General features: G+C 42.0%; 1 protein-coding gene across 2 annotated transcripts in view; it reads left to right on the top strand.

The window, feature by feature from the left end:
• The first annotated feature begins 748 nt into the window (after nucleotides 1-748).
• LOC139047652 (L-asparaginase) overlaps nucleotides 749-27,710 on the top strand; it is a 100,850-nt gene continuing 73,888 nt past the window's right edge. The window contains exons 1-5 of one of the 2 annotated variants that reach the window (XM_070521518.1): nucleotides 749-1,476; nucleotides 1,964-2,081; nucleotides 10,441-10,552; nucleotides 12,936-13,061; nucleotides 19,509-19,592. In XM_070521518.1, the coding sequence (XP_070377619.1) occupies nucleotides 1,164-1,476; nucleotides 1,964-2,081; nucleotides 10,441-10,552; nucleotides 12,936-13,061; nucleotides 19,509-19,592 (753 nt within the window). In that variant the 5' untranslated portion in view covers nucleotides 749-1,163. The remainder of the gene's footprint in view (nucleotides 1,477-1,963; nucleotides 2,082-10,440; nucleotides 10,553-12,935; nucleotides 13,062-19,508; nucleotides 19,593-27,710) is intronic. The other variant, XM_070521517.1, reaches the window with a different exon arrangement.

Here is a 27,710-nt window from a genome sequence, read left to right as displayed (position 1 = left end):
ACGCCGCAACCTTCGCTTTTCATTCCAACGAGCAGCTCTGTCTCCAGGAGGCATCTCACCTCGTGAGTGTCTAGCAGAGGCAAGCGCAGCTGCTTATATACCGCCGCGACGCCGCGAGCGACGGCGCGAGTTGGAGCCCCCCTTCTCCTCTGTCGTGACGTCACGGTGTCACGTGGTATTGAAGGCGACACCGCCGCGCCTGAGGAGCTCTCGTAATATGCTTGGCATAAAAGAAATTTAACGAAGATGAAGACACATGTACTGTGTGCGGTAAATATGTAGAAACAATGGAACACCTCATACTAAAATGTGATGGTATCAATCCCGATGTCGATGCGGCCACAGTCACCCTTCCTGAGGCCCTAGGGTTCAGAGATAATGATAGTCATGTAAATAAATGTGCGGTGGAAATTAGCAAAAGGCGATTGGAGGATTGGTGACTCAAAAGTAGAGAGGTGACATAAGGTTAAAAGGGTAGGAAGACGTATTTAAAGAAAATCGAAAAATTCAATAACACATAACACAGATAAAAATAAAAGGCAAAATAAAAATCTGGGCATGGTGGCAACTGCCATCGCCCAGTTTCAAAGGGGACGCTCCTACCTTCCATCCATCCATCCGGTGGCTAGAAGCCACCATAGCGCCAGCATCCCGCCTTCTCAAAAATCCCTAAACGATGCGGTCCTTAGGCACCTAGGATCAGGTCACGTTAGGGATTTTTGTACAACAAAATTAGACGCACGATGTTTTTAAGAGGAGAAACACGCGACACGAGATGGCTTGAGTTTTGCGGATCTCAGAGGCCACGCAAATTTGGTGGCAATTTGCTACGATGCCGCTAGAGGACCGGAGGAGGCTTCACGGTTAGCTTCGCGGGCTTCGTTGCGGAAGCATGGGCCGCTCGTGCGCAATTACGGGCCTGCGGATTCACGGACGAAGTCGGTCGGTGACAAGGTCGTAGCGTGGTCCGCGAGCTTGGTTAGAACGGGCTATCAGCCGCTCTTTACGCTGCGCGGAGTGGCACGGGTTCGTTCACCTCCAGCATACGTCCTCGCGCGCAGAGTGCCGGCGCGAAAGCGAAAGTGGATCGCGTGGTGAGAGCGCGCCCGTCGCCGCTCGATCTGTACTGTACTTGAGCTTCGGCGGCAGCGTCGTACGGGAAGATGTCGGATCTGGAGCCAGAACTGCGCTCTGTCGACGTCGACTCTCGAGGCTCCCGATCTCCATCGTCAAGCCCGCCGCTCGAACCTCGCAAGAACGGCTACAGCGGAGGCGAGGCTAGCCCGCCGCGGCAAAATCGCTCGGCGCACTCGTCTCGGAACCTCCTGCTGGACACGTCGTACGCGCCCAAAGTGCTGCGCAAGACGAGCGACTGCCTTGTTAGCCAGGAGCCGCCGACGCACTGCAATGAGTCCAAAGTTCTGGTGCTCTACAGCGGCGGTACCATCGGAATGGTTCGGGACTGCGAAGGAGGCGGTAAGTGGCGGTGTGCAGAGACGATCAATACGCATGCCGTCAAGCTCGCGAACGCGGAACAGGCCAAAAAAGGAAATATGAATTTGTTCGCAATGTACACGCTCGACCGGAGGAGCTGTCGGTGATATAAAGTGATATCATTAAAGCCCAGAATTCCAGTCATTTACTGTAGGCTGCCGCGCGGGCACCCATCGCGCAATCCAGTTGATTTTGAGGGTTGATACTTCATGCTTCCTTTTTCTTTCTAGTTTCCGTGCAGCATAATTTGCACAGCTGTAACTGCTTTGCAATGTCATTTGCATACGCGCGCCGCTTTTTTATAGGACGTGCGCAAGCTATGCGTGCGCCTCCGAGCTAGCTAGGGCACTCTAGGATAGATAAACTTGCGTGTATCTGCTGCGGCTATCGCATATCTACACGCTAATCATTAGCGTCAGCGCTCATTTCATATTATTTTTTACGCTTACTTCTCTATCTGTTCCTGCAGTGCTGCGGCCGATGCCTCAAGTATTGGAGAATCGGCTGCGCACCTTTCCTCAGTTGCACGACGCTGAGTATTCGAGCACGCACTTTACGGACCCGAATAAACCACCGTTGGTGCTTCCGTAAGTTGACGACTTGAACAGTCGCTTGTATGTGCGATAGCTTCGCGGTTAGAAAAAATATAACGCAATTTACTGGCGCATAAAACAGTACTGGGACGAATGTTTAGGTCGCAGATGTGTCTGCTATAGCCCTTTACAGTTCATTTGAAAAGCGCAGCACTGAAAACTATATGTATATAGAAAAGAAACTGTTCCTGTGATATCGACTTGCATTGGGAGGACCTTTCCATTTTGAAAGCAGAAAAGCTAACTGAACTACTTGTAGCAAATAAAACTATCTCTAGAAAAAGGCATTAAAGAAAGAAAGAGAAGCCACGAATGAGAAGAGAAGAAACTGAGGGGCCCGACTTTTTTGTTAAGCACAACCGCATGAAGCCAACAGATAATGATGCCAGGGAAAGCGTAAGGTAATTTTTTTGTAGTTTTAATTGAGGTGTAGGAATAATAAGCTAAAGCAACATGAAAGGGGATGAAAAAAAAACAAAACAGATTGCTCTTTACTAAAATGTCTGGGTTAATAGTGTATTTAACTGTGCCTATGGAGTTGACATAGGGGATAATCATATTGTATGTCATGGATACAGGGACAATCAGACATCCACCCGTAGCAATTGCTACAAAGGAAACCCATACGGGTTCCTCGAAAGAAAAGCCTCATAGTTGAAGAAAAATTCGTCCTGGTCAGGGACGAATTTCGGACCAGGACAAATTTTTCTTCAACTATGAGGCTTTTCTTTCGAGGAACCCGTATGGGTTTCCTTTGTAGCAATTAATAATAATATTTGGAGTTTTACGTGCCAAAACCACTTTCTGATTATGAGGCACGCCGTAGTGGAGGTCTCCGGAAATTTTGACCACCTGGGGTTCTTTAACGTGCACCTAAATCTAAGCACACGGGTGTTTTCGCATTTCGCCCCCATCGAAATGCGGCCACCGTGGCCGGGATTCGATCCCGCGACCTCGTGCTCAGCAGCCCAACACCATAGCCACTGAGCAACCGCGGCGGGTGTTTGTAGCAATTGCTACAAACGGGTGGATGTCTGATTTTCCCTTTATGCAATTACTTCTCTCCACCTTGCGGGTTTCCGCAGAACTACTACGTCAAATTGTATGTTATGCATATGTGATGCTTGTATAAATGAATGTATATGGCTCATAGTTTATCAAACTTAGACGTGGAAGAGATCAGTAGGTTTACATTGAAAGTTAGAGGTTACTCCTAAGGCTTTTATGTGCAGTTAATGAGTGTTTCTGTTTTTGCACAGTAATTGTAGCTGCTCCATAGCAATTGCAGTACTCTCCCACAAGGCTGATGTCAGAGTGTAGCTGGGACAAAGTGGAGAAAGATGAACAGGTGGGACAGTATTGCAATTGGGACAGCCAATTCATTATGCAACACCTACAAGGGTTTGAAGAGAGTCCTTGTATCAAAGGATAAGGAAGTGCACTGTCGAAAGAAGTTGTGCGACGGCTTTCAAAACATTTGTGCAGTCAGCTGTACCATTGAGGTTTCTCCCCTCTATCAAAATAGTTTTATACTCTTAAAATTATCTTCATTAAATTTCTTGTTACAAGAACTGGTACAGTAGGAAAACAGTCCTCAAGTGTGTTGAGCACAAACACAGGAATTTGTGTGCTATCTACCAAGCCAAGGTTTTTCAAGCTACACATATTGAAACAAAACCTTACCAATCAGTAATCAAATGCCTTCATTTTATGTTTTTATTTATTGGTTACCTGCATCACCCCGTAGGGCATTACAGCAGGTAGGTTACAGACTTGAATGAATACATGAACAAATTATTTCAATGCGTGGAAAAAAGCATCATTTTCTGTGATGTATACAATGCTCTATGGCAAACTGTTCCAATCTCGAACAGTTCTAACATAAGAGGAATAACGGAAGACGTCACCCCTAAAAGAAAATTCCCTGGCCTTCAAACAGTGGTCAAGTCACTTAGATATGTAGTGTGGTGCCTGGATATATTGTTCGCGGTTTATACCTGTTTTAGAATAACAAATATCATGGAAAAATTTTAATCTGATATGCCTTCTACGATCCTTCAGCTCTTGCCATTTAAGTTTAAGTTTGCTTTCTGTCATGCTAAGCTGCCGGCTATAGTTACCAAGAACAAATCTAACTGCCCTATTCTGGATTTTTTCTAATTTATTTATAAGCTCAGATGTGTGTGTGTCCCAATAAACACATCCACATTCAAGTATTGAATGTACATGACTGAAATACAACTGCGTCTTTAAGTTACTCGGTAAATGATTAAAATTGCACTGCAAGAATCCCAAAACTGATGCTGCCTTATTTCCAATATAGTTAACATGCTTGTTTCATCGTAAATGAGAAGTAAAAGCACACCTAGATATTTGAATTCCTTGCTTATGTTTAGAGTTGAATCATGAATTCTATACCTATACAGATGATTACCTCGTTTCCTTGTGAAGGTGACGTGAGCAGTCTTATTTATATTTGATGACATATCCCAACGCGCACACCAGTCTGCTATAGTATTTAGGTCAACTTGCAGGATTTGTGAATCGGAAATGGCATCTACGACTCTATAAACAACATAATCATCGGCAAACATCCTGAATGAAGAGTTTATACCAGTTGAAATATCATTAATGTACAACAAAAACAATAGTGTCCCCAACACTGAGCCTTGGAGAACTCCCGACGTAACTGATGCATACTGCGAAGATATACTGCTCAAAACCACAGCCTGTTTCCTCAATGACAAATATTCGGCAATCCACGCTGACAAGTCGCTGACACTCTGGCAATCCCTGACAAATCTTTCTCCTAGATTAAAAAAAATACAAGTCCTTAGCAATGTCGGACTTTTGTCTAAATTCAGTTTTTATTGCTTTCAGCAAGGCCAAATGCTCTGGCGAATTAGACACCTTGTATCTTTGATAATTTTGTCGCTGTCGTCGAACAAGGGCACGTAACTCGGTGTTAAACCAGGGTTTGTCTCGAGCTCGCCTACTTCATATAACTCGTGATGGGACAAAAGCTTCACATAGTTCAAACAATTTCAACATGAAAGTATTCCACAGTTGTTTATATCTAGCTTATCTGCGAGTGCACCAAAAGTTGGAAAGAACGACTCGAAAGCAGTGCTAATCGCCTCATAGTTGGCCTTGCTGTAGGCATAAATTTTTCGACTAGGTGTTTTTGCAACCTTCACATACAGAACTGATAAATCTGCTAGAACAATGTTGTGATCGCTCAAACCTGGCAACACCTTTACATTGTATACAACATCAGGTACATTACAGAGCAAAAGGTCGAGTATGTGACCTGTTCTGTCAGTGTGCGATGGCTCGTGCACATACTGATAGATTGAGTTCTGATCTAAAATATCAAAGAAAGTTGAATATAGGCTCCCTCGAGCAGTACCCCTTGGTTCCCCAGCTGACCACTCAACATCCGGAAGGTTAAAGACCCCCCCCCCCCCCCCAGAACAAGGCATTCATAGTTAATAGTTTCAAGAAAATTGGCTAAATGAACTAGTGGTTCTACAGAAGCACCAGGAGGCCTATACAATGACCCAAGAACAATTGCCTTCTCATTCAGCAGCCTTGCTTTACAAAAAATCGATCCAGAAATTCCATTTGCACGCTCAGGATGCCATTGTGGACAAGAATAAACACCCCTCTGCCACGTGCACAGCGATCTCGACGAAAACACTCGTACGTGTCCGGAAATACTTCAGTGTTTGCGATAGTCGGGTCAAGCCAAGATTCTGTTCCCAAAACAATGGTCGGTTGGATGGTACGAAAAAAAAAGTGAAATAAATAAAAAATTTCAACTTACAATGAAACTAAAGAAAAATGACACTTTAGGATGAGATATCAAAATACCCGAATGAAATGTTTATTTTTCATGAAAATGTGCAAAATACACTGAGAATAAAAAAAAAGGAAAACCTATTTTGAGGGAACTTTCTCAGAAATAGGCTTTTTCTTTCGTTCTCTCTTTTTGTTGATTGTATGCAACACCAAGCAGACCACTGAAAGCAAGCTTCCTCCCAAGTAAGCTATGGTGTCTTGTGAAACTTGTACAGAGAGTTCTCGTCAGATGTGAAAAACAGGTGCACAGGGAACATGGGCTGCACCAGCTGTGTTAGAATACTGCAGTCTTTCTCCTCTGGTTGCGTTTCCAGAAGAACCGTGCTTCTTTTTTCTCCTGCTCCGATACAACAAATGATGCTTATCATGCATGTGTTAGCCAAAGGCATTTCAAAGGCAATTCGGGCTCAAAAACGAAACACGGCAAGAAATAAAAAGCCTTTATTTTTTTGCCTGTAGGCAACTCTTGTCCCTTGTATGGGTAAATAATTACTGAGGGCTTTATAACAAAGCTATATCTTCAGAGCTCCTAAGTTCACGAGAATGCAGGAAATTATCTTGTTTGGCATCAACAGAAATAATTTTGATAAGGCTTATTGCATTTAACAGAAGATGGTAAAATTTACTGACTGTTGGGACAGATTTTTATAAAGCCACCCATTTCTTTTTACAAATCACCATATTTTAAGAAATTGATCTGTCCTTGTAACACATTGATTAAATATAAACATATCAAATTGCCGTAAACTGTACATAATTGGACAGATAAAGTGTAAATACACTTTAGCTGTCCAATTATTTAATAATTTTAAATGCCCAGTTATTTATTAATTAATTTATGTGTTAACACATATGGTAATGGTATAAAATTTCTGCAAACTGAGCCTAATTAGACATCTAAAGTGTACAAGCTTGGATAATGTATTATGCACCACTTTGAACTATACCAGCCGTTTGGTAGTAGCCAGGATTCTTGAATGGCAATTTGACGCCAGCACTAAATTAGCACATCACCTTTGTTCACTTTAGACAACAGAAACAGTTTACCGAATTAGTGTTTTTTCTGCTTTTTACATGTCCAATAGAACCTCATTGCAACAAAGTCGTATCTGAAATGGAAATATGTTCGTTTTATCCGACATTTGTTGTAAGCATATACGTGTTATTACTTCGTTATATCCAATAAAATTATGTATAAATGTTCATTATACCAAGGTCTGACTGCTTTTCATAGGGATATTAACCCTGAGCTACTGCTTAAGCACAACAAAACAAAAACTGATACGTATTTTCTTAGTTATAGGAACTCTAGCACATGTTTCTCTCGTATAAAAGGATGGCACTTAGCAGACATGAAGTTTGGGTATATAAGCTGTATTCCATTTCGATATTTAAGGCTGGTCTTGAACTGTCATATAATCAACATTACCATGACATCATAACAGTGACACAGAGCTACATCTGCTGATGCCCGTGTGGCAATAATAAAGGCTAGGTATTATGATGTTGCCCATTAAGCAAGAGTTCCTGTACACTTGATAAGGAGGTCTTTCCTAAGAAAAAGGACTCGCTCGTGACACTCTAAATTTTGTGTGCAGTTTTCCGTCGACCTTATCTCGATTAGATATGTTGTTACGAGGGCAGTGAGGAAAAACAAGATATGCAAGTGGGTGCGAACAAACTGGCACATCATTATACGACTTCGGGGCACTCATGCCAGAACTCTGCAGGAGCTCGCGTATCACGCGATAAGGTCTTCTGCCCTGGAAACCAAGTTGTGTGAGCAAGCAGGCCTGAAGCTGTTTTTCCATTAAGCCAAGGAGGAAGTGCCAGGACACGGGGCGGTGCATATCTTCAGCAAATGATAAGGAAGTCCAGCCATCGCAAGGGAAAGTTTCTTTATGGTTGCTTCGTGCTTGGGCTGATTGCAGTGTGGCTGGTAGTTTTGAAACGCATCTGTGCTGTGCGGCTATAGATAAGTGCAGAGATGGAGCACAGCTGATCTGTACTGCTGCAGTCTGTAGTTTTTGTTTTCTATTTTATAGCACACATGTTTAGAGGTAAGGCTGACACGTCCTTACTACCCTATCTCAAAACTGCTGTGCTCAACTTGGAGAAAGGGACAAGAAACAGAGTTTCTTAGTTCAAGATACTTTCTCTGGGCCAGAATGGCAGGTATGTCTGCAGCATGGAGAAAAGGGTCTGTTTGATGAGATAGTACCTGTGTTTCTTCACCTGTTTGTAAGTTCTACATTCTGTATCTAGCTGCTGGCATTACCAAAAAAAAAAGAGAAATCTGTCAGGATCTTTTAATCTTCTCATAAAGCTTGTCTGCATGTTGCCAGTCATAATTACTTAGCAGTTTGACGATTGCATTGCAGGTTCTGTATGTGCGAGCAAGATTTATATGAATGGAAGCTCACTTCTGTTGTTATAGACGTGCATTCCTAAAAAAAGAGGAGTTTGCACTTTTTTTACATCTTGTTTCAAACAATAAACGTCACCTGTATTGTATGCTCAATGCGTTGGCGGGCTAGTTGGTGCGAATCCATGAATACTTTGTTTAGCGCAAAACAACAGACACAAGAAAGACGACAGGACAAGGCGCTACTCTCAACTGTGCGAAAGTTGAGAGTAGCGTCTTGTCCTGTTGTCTTTCTTGTGTCTGTTGTTTTGCGCTTTACAAAGTATTCATGTACTGTATGCGTTTACTTTTTTGAAAACTTTTCACTCGTTAGTTTTCTGTCAAGATTGAGTGCTATGTCATGCCAATGACACATGCTGTTCGTGCATGCAAGATAGACGATGAACATTGTTAAGCTCCATAGGGCACAAACATCTTTTAGGGTATGTGTGTCACCGTCTGCATACATGTATCTCCATGGCAAAATCTATCACTTGAGCCAGATTATCCGTGGCTTGCTGTCAGACACCCTCTGTGTACCATGACTAATAGTGTTTTTTCCTAGTAGACATGTTACAGGAGTAAACATATCGTTTCATTCTAACCATATAGCTTGAAACAGAAGAAGCAGTAGGAGCAGAGCTGTGAGGAAATGTATTGTGCAAAATTCAACACAAGGACATAGTAAGGGACACAGACAACGTCCTTGTGTGCTACTACATCCTTGTGTTGAATTTCATGGAGTACACTTATTTCTTCGCAGTATGAACCCACTCACCTAATAACAAGTTTTATTGAGCAGAAATGTGTTCAGGGAAGGCTCAAATGTGTTGAGTTTGCATTGAAATGCCTGTACTGTGAAGTAGCAGTGTGAACTATCTGGTAATTGCTCCAGCTTTGTCATGGGAATGGAAATAACAATGGAAGAGGACCAACTCAGGTTAGACAGGAATGTTAATAAGGTAGTTGAGTGGTGTAAATAATGGCAAATGTGCATTAATTTCGAAAAGACAGTATATATGCGGATAACTTTAAAAAAGAAGCCACTGCTATATCGCTATGGCACAGAAAACACTTTTTTTTGTCAGAGGAAACGCAATATAAGTACCTTGGCTTGCACATAACAAAGGATCTTTCCTAGTCAAAGCACCTTGACACAGTAATAGCAAACTGTCGCTGCAAGTTGTTTTTTCTAAGACGCTTATTAAAATCCTCCACACCAGCAGTACATCTATTTGCATACAAAACACTCGTCCGCCCCGTTTTAGAATATTCTGTAGGTATATGGGACCTGTTCACTAAAAGCAATATAGAAAAGCTACAAAGCTTACAGAAAAAAGCAGTTCGATTCATCTACAATACATATGGGTGTAGTTCTGTTACTAACCTTTTATCTCTTGAGCGGCTTGCCTTCTATAAGTTATAGAAATTGTGTACGTTGCTTAAAATTTTTTTTCCAACTAATAAATGGTCACTACAACATCGACATGTCTCACATTATCACCTATACAACAGGTTACACTACCAGACAATGACACTCACTAGCTGTAACTCCATTTACAAAACGTGTCAACTGCTTCAAGTATTCCTTTTTTCCTAGAACTACAGTAGATTGGCATAAGCTGGCTGATAAAACTGTAACACAGGACTCAGTATCTTTTTTGAGACATATCTTTAATAAAAAACATTTTTTGCGCTTACTGAAATTGTTAGTTATAGCACTGTTTGACTGTATGATTGGAAAAATTGCTGAAATAATGTTGAAGTGCTTGTTTTTTCGCTTGTGTGAAGCGCTTGTGCGAAGAATTTTTTGAGTGCAGTTCCCCATTTTTGTATTTATTTTGTTTTGTAAACCTACTCGTGTACTATGCTGGTAAGATCTTGTTTAAGATTGCAGTATTTATAAATAAATAAATAAATAAAGAAATGGGCCAGGAGGCTGAAATAGTTGGTGGAAAATTCTTGGTGGAATGTTTTTTAAACTCGTAAGGTTTTTGCAAGGGCTTGAGAATCTGCAGTTTTCTCCTTGCGTTTACTGAGTTGCCATGCTGTTTACATGGAACACTTGTGCCTGTTTTGCTTTTACAGTTGTACGGGGGATCCCAATCGCGTAGTGTACACCATTTACGAATATGACCCACTGCTTGACTCGTCCAATGCCACTATGGACGACTGGGTCCGTATTGCTCTCGATATTCGGGTGAGCTTTTTCTGCATTCTTTATTTTTAAAAGGGTATGGCGAGCTATTGTTGCCATCATCAGCTGGATGCTGTCTCACACCACTAGAGCACATGCTTTGCTCTGCAGCTCATGTCGCGGTGGCAATGGCCCACTGCCTGTATGCCTACATATGACAGATTCTATCGCAGGTGTTGTAATTTACTTAGACTAATGAAAGGTGCCAAAATGCTTGTGAATCCAAGGCACCATTATATTCTACTTGTTTGGACCTAGGGACATGTGTTTGCTTTTAAAAGGTGAGCAGAAGGAGGAGTTTATTCTTATTAGAGGCATTTAAAAGCACTCTGTTGCTCAGGTGGTGTGATTGCCAGCCTGGCTAAGTCCACCGCTGCTTGTCTGCATTTAATTTCTTGTTTATTAGAAGCTAATGGGATTGAATTGTGGGGGCAGTATTCTCAGTCGATGACCTTGTGCGATACCATTGGCTAAGCGCACGAAACTAGTTGTGATTAAAACAGTGGCATGCATCCCATCAGTGTTCACAAGACATCAGTTTCACGAGGCATACTTCTCAAGTGCATTGATGGGATGGTGATCATACCAATAAGGCATCATGCCGGACATTTCATCGTACAAAAGTGAAAGAATCCATGTCAGCATTCTTAACTGTTTGTGCTTATTGTAATAGCCATTTTTGTATTGATTCATTGCGGAAATAAATTGATGGGTGGACAAAACAACTTGTTTCAATTGTTCAATATTTCTCCTACATTCCAACTTAGGTGAGAATTTGGCTGAAGCATACTTTTCCATGTAGATTCCACGTGTAATTTCAGCCTGTGTAGCTGTTCTAGTGCTGTCACTGGGCCTGTAACCGCGGCCGGCCTTGTTGAAAATGTACTACTCCTAGTTGAACTGTTGAAGCACCACTCCATCCTAGCCATTGTGAAGGACCGGTACCTTTTTTTTTGCCTTTTGGTGTGTCCTTTACTGCAGTGGCTGCAAGCAATGCAGTAAAGCACCCTTATCAGAAAACTTGATGGTGGTGGTGTTCTTGTGTTTTGTGTACTGATGAAGGTGCACATTCACTAAACAGTTGTGAATATATGAACCCATGATAAATGCTCAGTTCATGTGGCTCATAAATAGCAGGTTTAGGTAAATAAACAGTTCTGGGAAATAATCAGGAGCTTTTGGTTAGCCTGGTGACACATTATGAGGGAATACAACTGGATATACATTGTCTAACATTAGTAAAATACCTTCCAGAGCTTTCAGTAAACCTGGCAGGTAGGCTATTTTATGAATGTGGTTCAGCATTTTCAGTCTTTATTTTCCAAAATTTGACGTACTTCTTTCAGTTTTTACTACCACCTCAAGGTGCATTTCTTACTTAAAATTTTCAGGAAATAACTTTTTCAGATGAAGTTTCACTATCTTTTTTCAGTGGACAACTTCTTGCATAGAGCATGACAATTTTTCTAGTGATTATCTGATTCAGTAATGTTGTTCACAATGAAACATGTTATATGATTGCAGATTTTGGTGTTCAACACTTCAATTGTATTCTACAGAAAGAATAAGAAAATTTTAGAGAAGCAGTCGAAGATGGGCACATCGCCATACAGTGATGTGACTACGCAGAAATGGAAAGGGAGTGCATTGTGGATTCAGACACCAATAAAACAAAATTTCATTCATAACATAATGCTTGTACAGGGCTCCAAGAAATAATATGGTAAGGAAATTGCTAGGTAGGTACAATAGGGTTTTATGAACAATTGCAGAAAAGGAACAAAGCTTTGAACATAGAATGGATCAAGGATAACTGAACCCTAATTTCTTCTGTGTTACTCAGCCATGCCTCAGTGAACTATTTCATTGCTTGGGAGGCAGGCTGACCTTCACCTCACCAACCTCCTTGCATCAAGGCAGCAGCTGTGCAACCCTCTGATTGCCGTTTAGCTCTTTGTAAATTTGAGTTTACTGACAATTTTTGGTTAAAAGCGTAGTCTGGAAAAAGAAAATTTGGTTTAGATTTTTTTTTCTTGGTGGAGGTTGAGAGAAAAGGGGTTTAGCTGAAAATGCTGAATACGAAGAAGCACATCAGGTATCCATTGCCTGAAAAAGGCTGAGTATGTTTCACACCAGGGGGCAGCACCACCTGTCAGCCATGGAGGTAGTCAATCCAAAACGACCCACGAGAACCAATTTTATTCAGGTTGGTAAGCAGTAAATGGATTCTACTCCACGAAACGTTTAAGCATGCTTAACTGGTGGAATAAACCAGTAAAGGCCAAAGTGTGCATCAAAGAATTAGAAGCACAGTACAGCAAAACAAGGGGCAAGTTCAGCTTGCCATATTTCTTGTCAAGTGTTCCACTTGCTTGTGTTTCTGCAGGCATATTACGAGAAATTTGATGGCTTCGTTGTGCTGCACGGAACCGACACGATGGCTTACACAGCCTCGGCCCTGTCCTTCATGCTTGAGAACCTGGGCAAGTCTGTCATCATCACGGGTTCACAGGTACGCGCACCTGATAGATGCAGTGTGACTCGCTGGAACTTGGAGCAATTCAGAGCCCACCAAGGGGTCTGAGCATTTTTCTATTTAACAAGCCGCGACGTGTAGAATGTGCCCTCTTCGTGATGGGTACCAAATGTTGTGGTGCTGCAGGCTGTGGCGAGCCTCCAAAGTAAAAAGAAGCAGCATGAGCTCTCTTCAATGTCATTGCATTCAAGTGCAACTGCATATGGCATATATACTATGTGTCTGAAGCAGCAAGCAGGCATAGTAGTTTGGATAAGGCTGAGTTGGAATTTGCATCATATTTGGCGAAACTGTCCTTTTTTTTTTTGACATGATAAAAGGTGGCATTGTTATAATTGGCACTATTCCTTGGCTCTTGGACAGGCAGTACATATAGCATTCAGCTACATTATCACAGACAAGTCAAAATGATAGCATAACATTAGAAAGAAACTTGCAGAACAATAATTCCCAAAACAGCATCAAGCAACACAGTGCCATTAAAAAGAAACAATCAAGTAGCAATGCACACTGCAATAATATCACATAAACACAGTGACAGTACAAATAAAGAACACTCTTATAATTAAACTTCTTTTTACAAGTGGTAATACTGTCCAACACTGCCTTTGTAGTAATGATGGGACTTCTTACAAAATATAGATTTTGCAAGCAGTTTCTGATGCACCTATTCACATTTTGCATACAAAATTTTGTATTGAGCCTTTCTTACAAATATTTTTAAAGTCAATTATACTGCAAATATTTTTTATGTGATACAAAATCTTGCTGTAGTTGGCCTTTAATATTGTTAGTATTGAAATTAAGTAGCACTCGCTGTTGTATTGAATTACCGCTTCATTTTTCCCTCTTCCTTTCCCCATATTTCCCAAACCGTTTGCCTTAGCTCTAGAGTAGCAGGCTGGAGGCATGTTCCTCCTGTCGTTGAGCTTTTCTCTCTCTGACTGACAGAACCTGTTGTACTTTAATGGCACAGACATGGCGCTCTACATAATTATGTTCCACTGACAGACAAGGTTCCTTGTGCTTAAAAGTTGATGTAATTGTGGTTATCTCTTGCCAAGCTCTCCAACGATCATGCATGTTTCAAACCTGTGCCAAGGCTTCTCGTAGCACAATTGCAGTCTATGCTTACCTTTGTTACCTACGCTTTCATCATGGCCACATGTGAGGGCCTCATGGCAGCCAAAATTGTTGAGAATAGTGGCAACTAGGCTTGTGTGCAAGCACAGTTGATAATAATTGCATGCCGATCTATTTCTGTGCAAGTTTTTTATGTATTCTGCACAAATCTCACCATGTGTGTTTTGTTGGAGCAACTATCTGTTGCCATTGTCCTATTCATTAGCTGCTTTTTTTTCGTTCGTTCCAACTTTGCCTTTAGGCTGAGCTTTCCAGTGCTGTTTGGCATGCAGCTTCAAAGTAATTTGCAACAAGGACTGTGTGTTAGTTTCATATGCAGTTGCAGAATAATTTGAGACAGAAAAAAGGTCACAATGACATGATAGCTATTTGAAGCAGTTCATGATCTCTGCATTTTTTCGATAAAACTGACAGCTGAGTGTGAGATGGCTGTGCTAGTTGTGGCGCAGCTGTAGCTGAAACACATTCTTTGACCTTGTTTGTCATTTCAAAGCACCTGAGTATAGTCTGACATTCCACAGTTTAAATTTTTTCTCTCTGGTGAGCTTGATTAAAAGTAGTCTTTGGAGCAAGGACTTGGATGTTGTGACATTCGAAGCCCCTGCCCCATTAAAACAGCCTATTTGTTTTTGTGTCATTCACTGTTGCACAATGCAGAATGCAAGATACCGTAATTTCTCCAACATTGAAATGACTGGTTTGCTGCAACTTGTTTTCCTTTGGCACACATCTTCAAAAACAGATTGCAGGCTGAAAATTAGATGTCGTGGCTTGCAAGTTTCTAAGCTGAAATTTGTCCCTCGGTAAACTTTTTCATTGCCATGCGATCCCTTTGCCTGAATGAATTAGTTGACTCTTTCTCACTCAAATAATGCTTGTTTTTTTAAGGATGCTGTAACTCGTTGAGCAAATATGTGTGTGGTTGATCCTATTTTATTATGTTATATTTTGTATTGAATGAGGTCACTGGGCACATAGGCTATTGGTCAAACAATTTTTTACCTGTTTCTTCAGTTGTGTAAGTAAAGCTAATTTTTATTGATCGATTGCTTGATTTATCTATGTATTCTATTAAAATGGTTTGTTTGTAATATTATTGTTTGTGGTGTTTTTCAGAGTGATAATTCTCTTAAAAATACGTACTGGCCTGACCTTTCTGACCTGTCATTCCTTTTTGTGCATGCTAAGTGACCACCATCTAAACCTCCAGGGAAGCCAAGTTTCAGAAATCTCCTGAACAGTGCACTGGTTTCCTTGAACCAGTTTCGGTGCACCACAGTGCACACTGTTTCTGCAATTGCGAGCTCAGGCAGAAGAAATTAATGAATGAATTAATTTATTTTAATACCTTCAGGGCCTGTAGAGGGTTGTAGAAGGGAGTGGGGACATCAAATACTGCAAACACGAATACAAATATTAGTTAGTCAACACAGCCAGTTGGGTGAGTTGGTTTAGCATTGCAAGCGTACAAATGCGACCAAGGCATGAAAGGCAAGGCAAGAGACACACGTAGTGCTTGCACTGTGTGTGCCGTATCGTTCCTTTCTATGTCCCTTAGGTGTGCGCTTACACGCTTACAAATATCAGGCCGCTCTTCTAGCGCATATTTAAGGCCACTTGGATCTGTAATAGAAGCAGTGGAATTGAAAAAGTGGCTCCACTCATTATGTGTTTGAGGGATAAAAGTGTTTGCGTGTGTGACAATGAGGAACAGACACCTGTGGCGACAGTTGGCACGAGATGATATGAATGAAGGATGGGAAAGTAACTGTTCGTTAAGGTGAGGATTGTGGTAATAAATGTTGTGAAATAAAGCGAGACGTAAAGAAAACTATGGAAGGCATAACGCTGCTTTCATTGACGAGACGCTGGAAAGACAGCAGTACTAGTTGGAGAAGCTGAAATGTGCACCACAATTCCGGGCAGCTTCAGTGTGACTAGTGAGACTTCAAATGAATTGATCTCACACAGCAGATGCATATTCTAGTTTGGAATGAACAAAAGTTTTATAAAGGAAGAGCTAAAGAAAAAAAGAAAGGGGCTATTGAAAAGTAATGCCTTAGGTACCCAATTTGTGGCTAGTATTATTAACAAAACATAATTAAGGTGCAGCTGCCAAGAAAGCTTGGGGTTAATGCACAGTGCCCCTGGTTATTTTTTCACAAGCAACACTGTCATGCCTAGCCTTGTAGCTACACAACGTCAGTGAATTTTGCTGTTTCAAGATGTTGCGATAATATTGATGTTAGATTTAGTCTTTCGAGACAACTATAGCATCAGATCAAAATATCCTCTAATGGCATATTTAAGTGGTCATTTCAGAGTGCTCTGAGAGCGCTGCAATGTTTTTAAATTTCTTAAATTTTTATTTACAAAATACTGCAGCCCAATGCGTGGTACAGGAAAGAGTGGATTATTGTTTATACAGTTGTGATACACAATATATGACTTTCAAAGAAAAAGAAATATACAGTGTGCAGTACAGTAAAGAAGTACAGTGTACAATGCAGGAGACTGAACATTGCAATATAAGCAAAGATAACTTTTTCGCAGAAAGAAGAAAATATGAACAGTATAAGGAACCTATGAACTAATCAAGCCATACCCAACTTAACACAGTGAGAGCATGAGCCCTATTCATTGTTTTACACACAGGCCCACATGCACAAACATAGATATTCGCTACAAGCACAATTAGTCCATTGAAAATGGTGCATTATCAGAAATGATAAGCATTGACAAGCAGGGCGTTCCATTCAGTCATCTCGTCGGGGTGATGTTGCCTAGTTGGTCTAACTGATAGCGACTGGAGATAGAGCAAAGGATTAAACTGAGTCACGTTTCCATAGGCAGAAAATAAATTTTAGGCACGCTTGCTTTCTTCGAGCTTCAAAGGTGGCATTATTATTTCGATTCATCCAGTGAGATGAGGAATTGTGACGTCTGTTGATGTGCTCCAGCTTTGTCAATGCCCTTTTTTGTGAATGGGTCCCGGATGATACAGGCATATTCCAGTCTCGACCTTACCAACATTTTAAATGCTAATAGTTTCACAGATGAAGACAAGTGTTTAGGCTAGTGCCTTAACAGGCCTAGTTTACACCGAGCAGACCCACAGACATTGTTGAGGTGTTGTTACCAGCTCTAGCAGTTGTGTGTGTCACCAAAATATTTTTTTCATTATTATGGGGTTTTACGTGCCAAAACCACTTTCTGATTATAAAGCGCGCCGTAGTGGAGGACTCCAGAAATTTTGACCTCCTGGGGTTCTTTAACGTGCACCTAAATCTAAGTACACGGGTGTTTTTGCATTTCGCCCCCATCGAAATGCGGCTGCCATGGCCGGGATTCGATCCCGCAACCTCGTGCTCAGCAGCCCAACACCATAGCCACTGAGCAACCACTGCGGGTAAAAAAAAATATTTTAAAATGACTGTTTTGGTAATTGTGCATTTCTTAATGGTGTAGTGCTGTTGCTATGTGCATAAACTCAGTTTTTTCCTCATTAAGTTTCATTTACCATGTATTGCAGCAGTCAGAAATTACACTGAAATTTTTATTGATAGTTACTTGGTCATCAGCATTGTTAATCACTCTGTAGAGTAAGCAGTCATCCGCAAACATATCAACACTGTCGTTGGTGTGTGCTGTCAAGTCATTAACATACACCAGAAAAACTAAAGGTCTGAGCACGCTCCCTTGCGGCACTCCTCTGAGCCTACGGGGATGCGCACCATGGGCCCTCGACGACATCGACGACTTGAGTGCACATGCTTAAGATATCCATTTTGCCAGGTTTGGTTTTGTTATAAATCAGAATCAGGGACCCTGTTAAAAGGTTTACTAAAATCAAGGAATATATCATCAATCTGGCCGGCTTTATCAAGAACTGAGGCAAAGGCATGAACAGTACAGAGACGCTGAGTAGTTGTAGACAATTCCTTGTGAAAGCCGTGTTGAAATGAGGACAGAATGTTATGTTTTTCAATAAATTCTTCCATTGAAATGGCATGCTGTAGAAGCTTGCGCAACTTAGACGTAAGTCGTGACAGTCTAACACGAGCGACACGCCATTTTGATGGAACAGTGCCACAAGAAATGGATGTGCAAAAAATCACAAGAAGGTGGGACGGCCACTTGGCATATCGACGAAGGAAAACATTGGAATATTGTCAGGACCATTTGCATTTTTTCATGCCAGATTTAAAAGCACAGAAAATGCGCCCTTCTGCTTTAAAAAATTAGTACGAACATTTTCTGCATTGTTGGCAACATTTGGAGAGCGCTGATTTGATTCAATGAAGCTCAAGTAAAAATGGTGATTAAACTCGAAAGTATATTGTTGTTTATGAATTATTTGTTCATAAAACTTTAAGTGGTCAATTGTTTGGCAATTATTTGTGTTCTAATGGTGCCAAAAATTTTGAGGGTCATTCTTAAGAAACTGTGTATGAGAACATTAAAACTGCCTTCCCACTCTAATTTTTTCAGCGAGTGCTTGTTGTAGCTCTTGCAAAGTTGCATCAAATTTTTTGTTTTCAGTGTCTTTTTACTTTCCGATTAAGGTGAACTATGTCCCGATTGATCCAAGGTTTTCTTGATGAACTGTTTTTGTTTTGTTGGCATGAAATTATGAATGCAAAAGTGGCAAATGGATTTAGACTTCAAACAGAGATAGTTAATATCATCGCCAGAGAAGTCCTCCAGTGCTAGTTCAAAATAATTGAGAAGAAACTTGTCATTGGAAAAATTTTTGATGGATTACATTTTTTAATCACAACATGGTTTGAGTGGTATATTCAACAAGTTCATGTAAAAGTATCCACTAAGTGTTATTGTTTACTGCTAGCATAAGCAGGCTCAATTCATGATAAGGAAGCAGAATTACGGCTTCCATACCTGGTTGTTCTCACAATTCAGCTGTAAAGCTGTCTTTTGCCACCTTCTTGCACGGCCAGAACGCTCTCAAACGGCCACCCTAATCAGTCAGTGTTTCCCCGCCTCGCAAAGTGCAATAGTAGTTGCATGTACGAGCAGCGTGTAGCAGAGTTTCTACGATTTTGAAAATATGTGTGTATTGGTACTCCTGGCAAAGAGTGCGTTTCCCTTGTACTTTCAAAAATACCTTGCAAATTTGGTAAGGTAGGTCAAGTTGTTCTGGGAGGACTTGTGGCTATTTAACAGAGCAGACCAATAGGGCGGTGATACCATGTGGCTTGCATCCAAGCATAAATTGTTTGAGCAGTGTGCTTAGATTCAGCTCCTCCTGGATTTCGCCAGATTCCCATCTTTGAGCCGAGGAGTGATGGACGGGAGAACTTGCTCAACTCACTCATCATAGCCGGAAACTATGTCATTCCTGAGGTGAGGCTCCTTCCTTTTGCTTCATGTTCTCTGCCGCCTTAACTCTTTGAAGCATAATCGTTAACACGGCTAACTTCTATTCCAAAACACCTTTTCTTATTGCCTCATGGTGTCTTGTTTCGTTGCCATCAATGTACACTATTCTAGACCTTATTTCCCTGGATATAAGAAACCAGTAAATCTGTAGCGTTGCCTCTAGAAATTGTGGCTAGTATATTTCTCGTGAGCTTGGCAACTGTTGAATCATTAATTCATTGATTGATTGTGTATCTGAGTGGTCAAGATATAGTGGAAGATGCTAAAGAAGGAATGAATGATCATGTAGAACACGCACCTTGAATGTGCACAAGTTAGGATGCACAGTTACAATTTTTGTGCCTGTAAATTTTCTCTCCTTCATAGCTCCTGTCCTAAATTTTGATAAAACTGGAATGCAGCTTTTTGTTGAAGAAACTGTAAAAACTGTTTTTCCATGCTTATCAAGCCAATGTCTTGCTCGCTTCACGCTTGCTTGACAGTGAGGCGCGCAGACAGCCACATCACTCACGGCCAAGGGTGTGGCAGTTGCACTGGCACTGTGGGTTTTCCGGGCGAAATTGCCCGGATGTCATCGCAGCGCAGAATTCAGTGGCATCAGCTTTTTGCATGTCTGGAACCAGTGAAAACCTCTCCTTATGCAATAGGATCATTTGTCTGGCTGTGTAAGTTTAGAAGTTTAGAATTGCTTGTAAAATTACTACCTCAAGTCATTTTAAAACGCACACCTCAGTTGCTAAAAGCAATCCCAAGGAAATTGCCTAATTATTGCATGTTCTCTATATTTAAAAAAATTCAAATGTATTTTCTGAAATAACCTATATAGTTGATGAGATCACTGGCCCTGCTTCTTCATCTGGAAGAGTTGAATTGTTTTCAATTCTGTCACTTTGTGCTTTTACCTTTCTTTTTCCAGCTGGCTAAATTTGCGTCGTCTGCAAGAGCAAACTTGGGAATTCCTCTCCTGACATTCATGTATCTCGTGCATTTGTCACCATTCACAATTAGCCTCCATACCACCACAGTGCTTGAAATAAGTGGATTCGAGCAGTTAATTAATTTTCTGTATGTGTGGTCGAACGGCAAAATTTGATTTGATTACCCAGCTGTGTAATTATTGGCTGAGGACTCCAAGTATGATATGCAGATTTGTAGAGCATCTTCAGAAACCACCAAGCATTGCACGAGGCTGTAGTCGCCGCTCATGCATTCAGCCTTATTTCGCAGCAGACGTAGGTACTCCCGCGTCTGCACCATAGTTGGCACTTCACGTGGTTCTTCGTCCACCAGCTCTTCATCCTCGTCGGGCCATCAACAGTGTCAATTAGTATCTCCGCATCCGTCGCTGGGGGGACCACAGGAGCGACAGTGTCAGCCAACGCGAATGTCTCGAAGTCACCTTCTACCTCTTGGCCAGCAATTTTATGAAAAGCCTTGTGCATTGCCTTGTGAGTTGGCAGCAGCGGTTACGGCTACGTGCATGCATACTGAACCACTTCTTTCCGCCTGTACAGATCACAGCTGCAAGGAACTGCCAGCAAGAAGACTTCATCTACCCAGGCTGCGCTGCTTATTGCCCCAAGAAAAAGCATCTTGACAGTGGCCGTGTCTGCCGCCTACCGTCTACCGCAGCGCGCCTGCACGGGACCCCAAGCCCCTTGGTTTAAAAGCCCTGCAAGAAGCACGTTCGCATCAGTTGGCAGCAGCGGTTACGGCTACGTGCACGCATACTGAACCACTTCTTTCCGCCTGTACAGATCACAGCTGCAAGGAACTGCCGGCAAGAAGACTTCATCTACCCAGGCTGCGCCGCTTATCGCCCCAAGAAAAAGCATCTTGACAATGGCCGTGTCTGCCGCCTACCGTCTACCGCAGCGCGCCTGCGCGGGACCCCAAGCCCCTTGGTTTAAAAGCCCTGCAAGAAGCACGTTCGCATCAGTTGGCAGCAGCGGTTACAGCTACGTGCACGCATACTGAACCACTTCTTTCCGCCTGTACAGATCACAGCTGCAAGGAACTGCCAGCAAGAAGACTTCATCTACCCAGGCTGCGCTGCTTATCACCCCAAGAAAAAGCATCTTGACAGTGGCCGTGTCTGCCGCCTACCGTCTACCGCAGCGCGCCTGCGCGGGACCCCAAGCCCCTTGGTTTAAAAGCCCTGCAAGAAGCACGTTCGCATCAGTTGGCAGCAGCCGTTACGGCTACGTGCACGCATAATGAACCACTTCTTTCCGCCTGTACAGGTTGGTGATTTTTATGCCCCTCCTAAATAGTGGGATGCACATTCGGCCGTAGCTGCTGCTGCCACATTCCTGTTCATGCCACATTGCTGCCACATTCCTGTTACTGTTATTTCCGTTATTTATCTCGCGTTCTTGTTCGCTTATCTCCGTTTTGTCCCGCGCTCTGGTAGCAATGACAGGCAAGCAAGAGCTATCTAAACTTTTCGAAGAACTTAAACGCGAGCTGAAGAATGAATTTAGAGAACTGCGCGAATGCCTGGAAAGAGACTTAAGGAAAGAAATGAGAGAAATGAAGGGATTCTTGGAATTTGCGAACAAGAACTATGAGGAAATGAAAACATCTGTGAGTGAGCTGAAAAATGAAAACTCTGATCTAAGGAACACAGTGGAGGGCCTGGAAAAGGACCGAGATGCCCTGCTCGCAAAACTCAAGGATCATGAAGTAAGGCTCATGCAAAATGACCAGCATACCAGGTGTTTCAACATAGAAATCAAAGGTGTACCAACGAAGCCAAAAGAAAACACCCTGGATATAACCAGAAAACTTGCAGGTGCACTTGATGTACCTTTCGAGGATTCTGATGTTGAAGTTTGCCACCGAGTTACGACAAGCGGTAACGCTAATTGCCTAATATTGTGGTGCAGTTCAGACACAGAGCCAAGCGCGATTCTTTCCTAGAGAAAGCAAGGAAAAAACAGCTGACAACAGAAGATATTCAGCTGGAGCCCAGCACTCCGATTTATATCAATGAACACTTATCTCCTCCCACGAAACGCTTGTTTGGAGCGGTGAACAGCAAAAAGAAAGAACTCGGCTGGAAATATGCCTGGTATCGTAATGGCAAGATTTTTGCCCGGAAATCAGACGGCAGCCCCATTGTCCCCATTTGCCATCTTGATGACTTGCAGAAGATGACGTAGGAACAACAGTTGGGTCCATTTTTTTTCTGGTAGCTTCTTATCTAAAATATGGGTTATGTACCATCCGAGGTAAAGGATCTTATATCAGATAAGCAACCAGCAATGACATTTTTTCATCAAAATGTTCGATCGCTCGCAAATAAGACTGATGAACTTACCGTGTTAATACACAGCTTCGGAATACTAATTACTGTCATAATGTTAACCGAAACGTGGTTAACGCCCACATCACAATTGTTCCAGCTATCTGGTTATCAGTCGTTCTTCTGTAGTCAACAGGATAAGCGAGGGGGCGGTGTAGCGCTTTTGCTCAAAGATAATATTTTTGCTGAACCAGTCGACGAGTTCACTGGTATAACTTCCGATTATGAGGTACTGACACTACAAAACCATACAAACTTGTTCTCTGTTGTGTACAGACCACCATCAGGTGATGCGACCCACTTTCTTGCTTTCGTTGAAAAGCTTTTCAGTTATGCAACAGAAGAAAAAATGAATCTTGTTTTAGGTGGTGACGTCAATATAAACATGCTGTCATCTTCTCTGCTGCAAAATGATTTCCAGACTCTAATTACAACTTGTGGTTTTTCAAATACAATTCCTACAGTAACACGCATAACTGTTGACAGCGCCTCCTTATTAGATGTGTTCATATCAAATATAAATATTCATTCATTAGAGGCCGACGTTCTGTACACTGATATCAGTGACCATCTAGGCATTATTCTGCTAGTGAGTAAAATCAATCGTGTGACTAAAAAAACGAAGGAACCAGTTTATATTCAGTCAATTACGCCATCAAATCTGGAGGCTTTTCGCCATGCCATTGCTCAGCAAACTTGGGACAGCGTTTATTGTGCACAAGACAGCGACTCTGCATATTCCGCTTTTATTAATATTTTTAAACCATTGTATGATACGCGTTTTCCATGCAAAAAAATTACGAGGGCACCTAAAGCGCGGAAACCTTGGCTGACTCCTGAGCTTCTTGACATGATTAAACAAAAACATGTTTTATATGCCAAATTTGTGAAATCTAGGGATGGAGCCTTGCTTAAGGCGTTTAAGAAATACAGAAACAGTTTAACAAATAAACTTAGAACTGCCAAAGATGCTTATTTTTTAGGAATATTTAGTGACCCTGCTAATCAACGAAGTGATGTACTTTGGCGCAAATTGAATGCCTTGTTACAGCCTAACTCTTACTCAGCTATTCCTGATATATTGGAACATGATGGGCAACAAATTTCTGGAGATGCAGTACCAAATGCATTTAACGAAGTCTTTACTCTAGCACCGCAACAGGACCTAAAACATAGCCTAACCAACCACGCTCAGTTTCTACCAGTAAACAGGAATGGAGCATCGCTTTTCCTTGCTCCAACTACTTCTCCTGAAGTTCTTTTCGTCTATTTGAGCTACAAGCAACAGCAAGTCATTAGACGCCGACGGTATCCGGATTCGCCCTATAAAGTATGTGCTCGATATTATAAGCCCTATTCTAGCCCATGTTTATAACTTAATATTATTAACAGGTGCCTTTCCTAAGAGAATGCAAATTACCCGCATTGTTCCCGTCTTCAAGCGTGGTGATAAAACAGCATTAAATAATTATCGGCCTATATCAATAATTCCAGTATTTTCTAAGGGCATTGAGAAAATAATGCATGCGCGATTACTCTCATTCTTTAACCGTCACGATTTGATTACAGACTTTCAACATGGTTTTAGAAAGCACCGCTCTACGGAAACAGCCCTCCTGAGCCAAAAAGAAATAATTTTAGATGCATTCAGCCGGAAGCATATGGCACTAGGCATATACATAGATTTCTCTAAGGCTTTTGATTTAATTAATCATTCCATCCTTCTTAACAAATTAGAAATGTATGGTGTACGTGGAACCGCCCACTCGCTTACGACATCTTATCTGTCCCACAGATCACAGTTCGTAGATGCCAGTAACACAATATCTTCAAGGAAGCCAGTTATCACTGGTGTGCCGCAAGGCAGCATTTTGGGCCCTCTTTTATTTTTGATTTATATAAACGACATTGTACCCTGAACAGATAACGCTACATTCGTTTCGTATGCCGACGACACAACCGTTTTTATTACAGGCAACGTGGAAACAGATATAGAAATAAAGGCTAATAAGACGCTGTCTGACTTAGAATGGTGGTCCGTGATAAACTGCTTAAATATCAACCCTAAAAAAACAAAAGTTATCTTGTACGCGCCTAGAGGAAAGTTGTTGACAACTAATATGAATTTGTGTCTGGGCAGTGAGCAGTTAGGGATAGTGGGTTCCATTAATATCCTTGGGGTGCGTTTTACAAAGCACCTTACCTGGAATGAGCATGTAGATCATCTCCAATCTAAATTGTCATTTGCCATTGGTGTTATTGCTCGTATGCGTCGCTTACTCCCGACCAAGGTAAAAATAATGCTATACAATGCTCTGGTGGTATCTGTCATGCAGTACTGCATCATGGTGTGGGGTACAACTGGTGTAACAAACTCGCACAAACTACATTTGCTACAAAAAAGAGTTGTGCGTTACATAGCTGATGTCCATTATACGCACTCCACAAAACCACTTTTTTCTAAATATGAAATTCTTCCTGTATTTTGTTTTTACAATTATAGGTTGATGTTGTGCTACAAAGATTTCATAAAATTTGGCATTGATGATACAATTCATCTGGCAAAACTTCGAGAAAATACAAATATTCGACAGACCCGACATAAAGAAATGTGGCTCGTACCTACCCCAAGAACCTCCTATGATGAGCAATCTTTATCTCATACATTACCTTCGCTTTTAAACCTATTAGACCGACAAAATTTTGATCCCTCCAGAAACCGAAACTCTCGCATTAAACGTTTTTGTCAACTTATTTATTTGCAAGACTAGACCATGCCTTCTTATTCTCCTAATTTTGTCCCCCACTGTTATTTATGAGTGTTGATTATTTCTTGCCGTCTTGTTTCACTCTGTATTACCCGTTACATTGTGATGCTTTTTTTTTTTCATTTCTTGTGTATGACTGGCTGTCATCTTGCTGTTATGCCAACTTACAAGGGGTCGGGACCTCGTCAAGCTGTCCAAGCTTTTAGTCCTGTACTCCTCCTTCTTTAAGGAAATAAAATGATTGATTGATTGATGTTGCTGCGAGGTTGGTCATCGCCAGGCTGGTCATCGTAAAGGTCACCGACAACGGTGTGGGAAAAACCACCATGCGCAAAGCAGTTGGTGGTCTTTGAAGGCGCGAGTTCTTTCCACGAAAAGTTCAGCATATGCATCGCATGAAGCAAATCAATGTTGTACCTTTTGCTGGCGTCATATGCAGTGAGCATGTGCTGCAAAAGAGCTTTGTAGTACAACTTCCGGGTGGTCTCAATGATGCCCTGATCCATCGGTTGCAGTACTGTGGTTGTGTTTGCAGGCAAAAATTCCACAGCGATCGCTTTGAGGTTGTCGATCTCCCCGTGGCATGGGCAATTGTCAATTACGAAAACCACTTGCCGATTCTTTGCATCGAACCGTTTATCCAGAAGGTGCACATAGTCTTCAAAAATAACAGCAATCATCCATGCTCACTTGTTACTTCTGTAGATGCATTCCTTGGGAATAGTTGCATTTCGGAAGCACTGCGGCTTCTTCGCCTTCTCCAGTATCAGCAAGGGAAGCTTGTCATCGCCTGTTGCACTGGCACCAAACAGCACCGCGACACGCTCTTTGCTCTGTTTTCCTCCGGATGAGGATTCGCCAGTGGTAGGGAACGTGCGATTCGGTAGCACCTTTTATAATAATGCAGCCTCATCTAGGTTGTAGATGTTTTTGTCTTCATACTTTTCAAGTAGAGCTTGGAGCCAATGTTGGCGCCATACGTCTACAGTGTCACAGTTCACGGATGCACTTTCACCAACGATCGACTTTGAGGTCATGCCGTCCCTTTTCTTGAACTGCTCAAGCCAGCCATTGCTGCACTTGAAATTTTTATGGCCCGTATTGAGGGCAAGATCTTCGGCTTTTGCAGGAAGTGCAAGCACCTGTATGGGGAGATTCGCACTCCTGTTCTTCAGCCACTGTGCAAGAGCACGTTCCACTTCGGAGTATACGGAATCGCGATTCCTCTTTCTCTTTGCTGAGAAGCCCTTTTCAAAGCCATCCAGCACAGCTTTCTCGTTTTTCAATACAGTTCATAATGTAGACGGCAGTATGCCAAATTCCTTCGCGATGTCAGTTTTCTGCTGGCTGCCTTTTTCCAGTTCTTTTATCAGCAGAACTTTCTGCTCCAAAGTTGGACACTTTCACCCGGAGACCGACGAAACCATTTATCACTGTAGACCACAAAAGTACACGTAAGGCATGCCAAACGAAGCATTCCGAATAATGAGGGTGTCTACCAGCTGAGAAAATCGGAAATTCTCAGGGATTTTGAGTAGTCTGGAAAAACTCAGGGAAAAGTCAGGGAATTTGTGCTTGTATCAGGGAAAATTAGGTGTAATTTTATTGAAAGGGAACGAAAGTCGCGGTAATGCTGGCTCGAGTAACAGAGAGGAATTGTAACAAATGGTCTTTGACGCCGCGTCGTCGGCTGGAGGAGTTGCCAGAGTACAGTTAACGAGCTACTTTCCAGACGCCAGATAATTCGGACGGCTTTGCGGCCCCACTACGTACCCCATGGGGTCAATTTCTAAGGACGTCTGAAATTTCGGAGGCAAGAACCCTTCGACCGTAAGATTTTCCGGACTTTCTGCCTTGACCGCAGGTCCAAAACGGCATTCATAAAAGCCACAACCACTGTCATTTTGATAACCTCGTCTCCTCAAACCGGCACACTCGTACGCAGACCCACTTGCAGCCGTAGCCACCATCACGGCAATGCTAGGCTTAGCTGCTTCGAGGTTCGGT

Source organism: Dermacentor albipictus, chromosome 7, assembly GCF_038994185.2.
Source record: "Dermacentor albipictus isolate Rhodes 1998 colony chromosome 7, USDA_Dalb.pri_finalv2, whole genome shotgun sequence".
Classification (NCBI taxonomy): domain Eukaryota; kingdom Metazoa; phylum Arthropoda; class Arachnida; order Ixodida; family Ixodidae; genus Dermacentor; species Dermacentor albipictus.
This window is presented reverse-complemented; position numbering and strand designations above follow the sequence as displayed.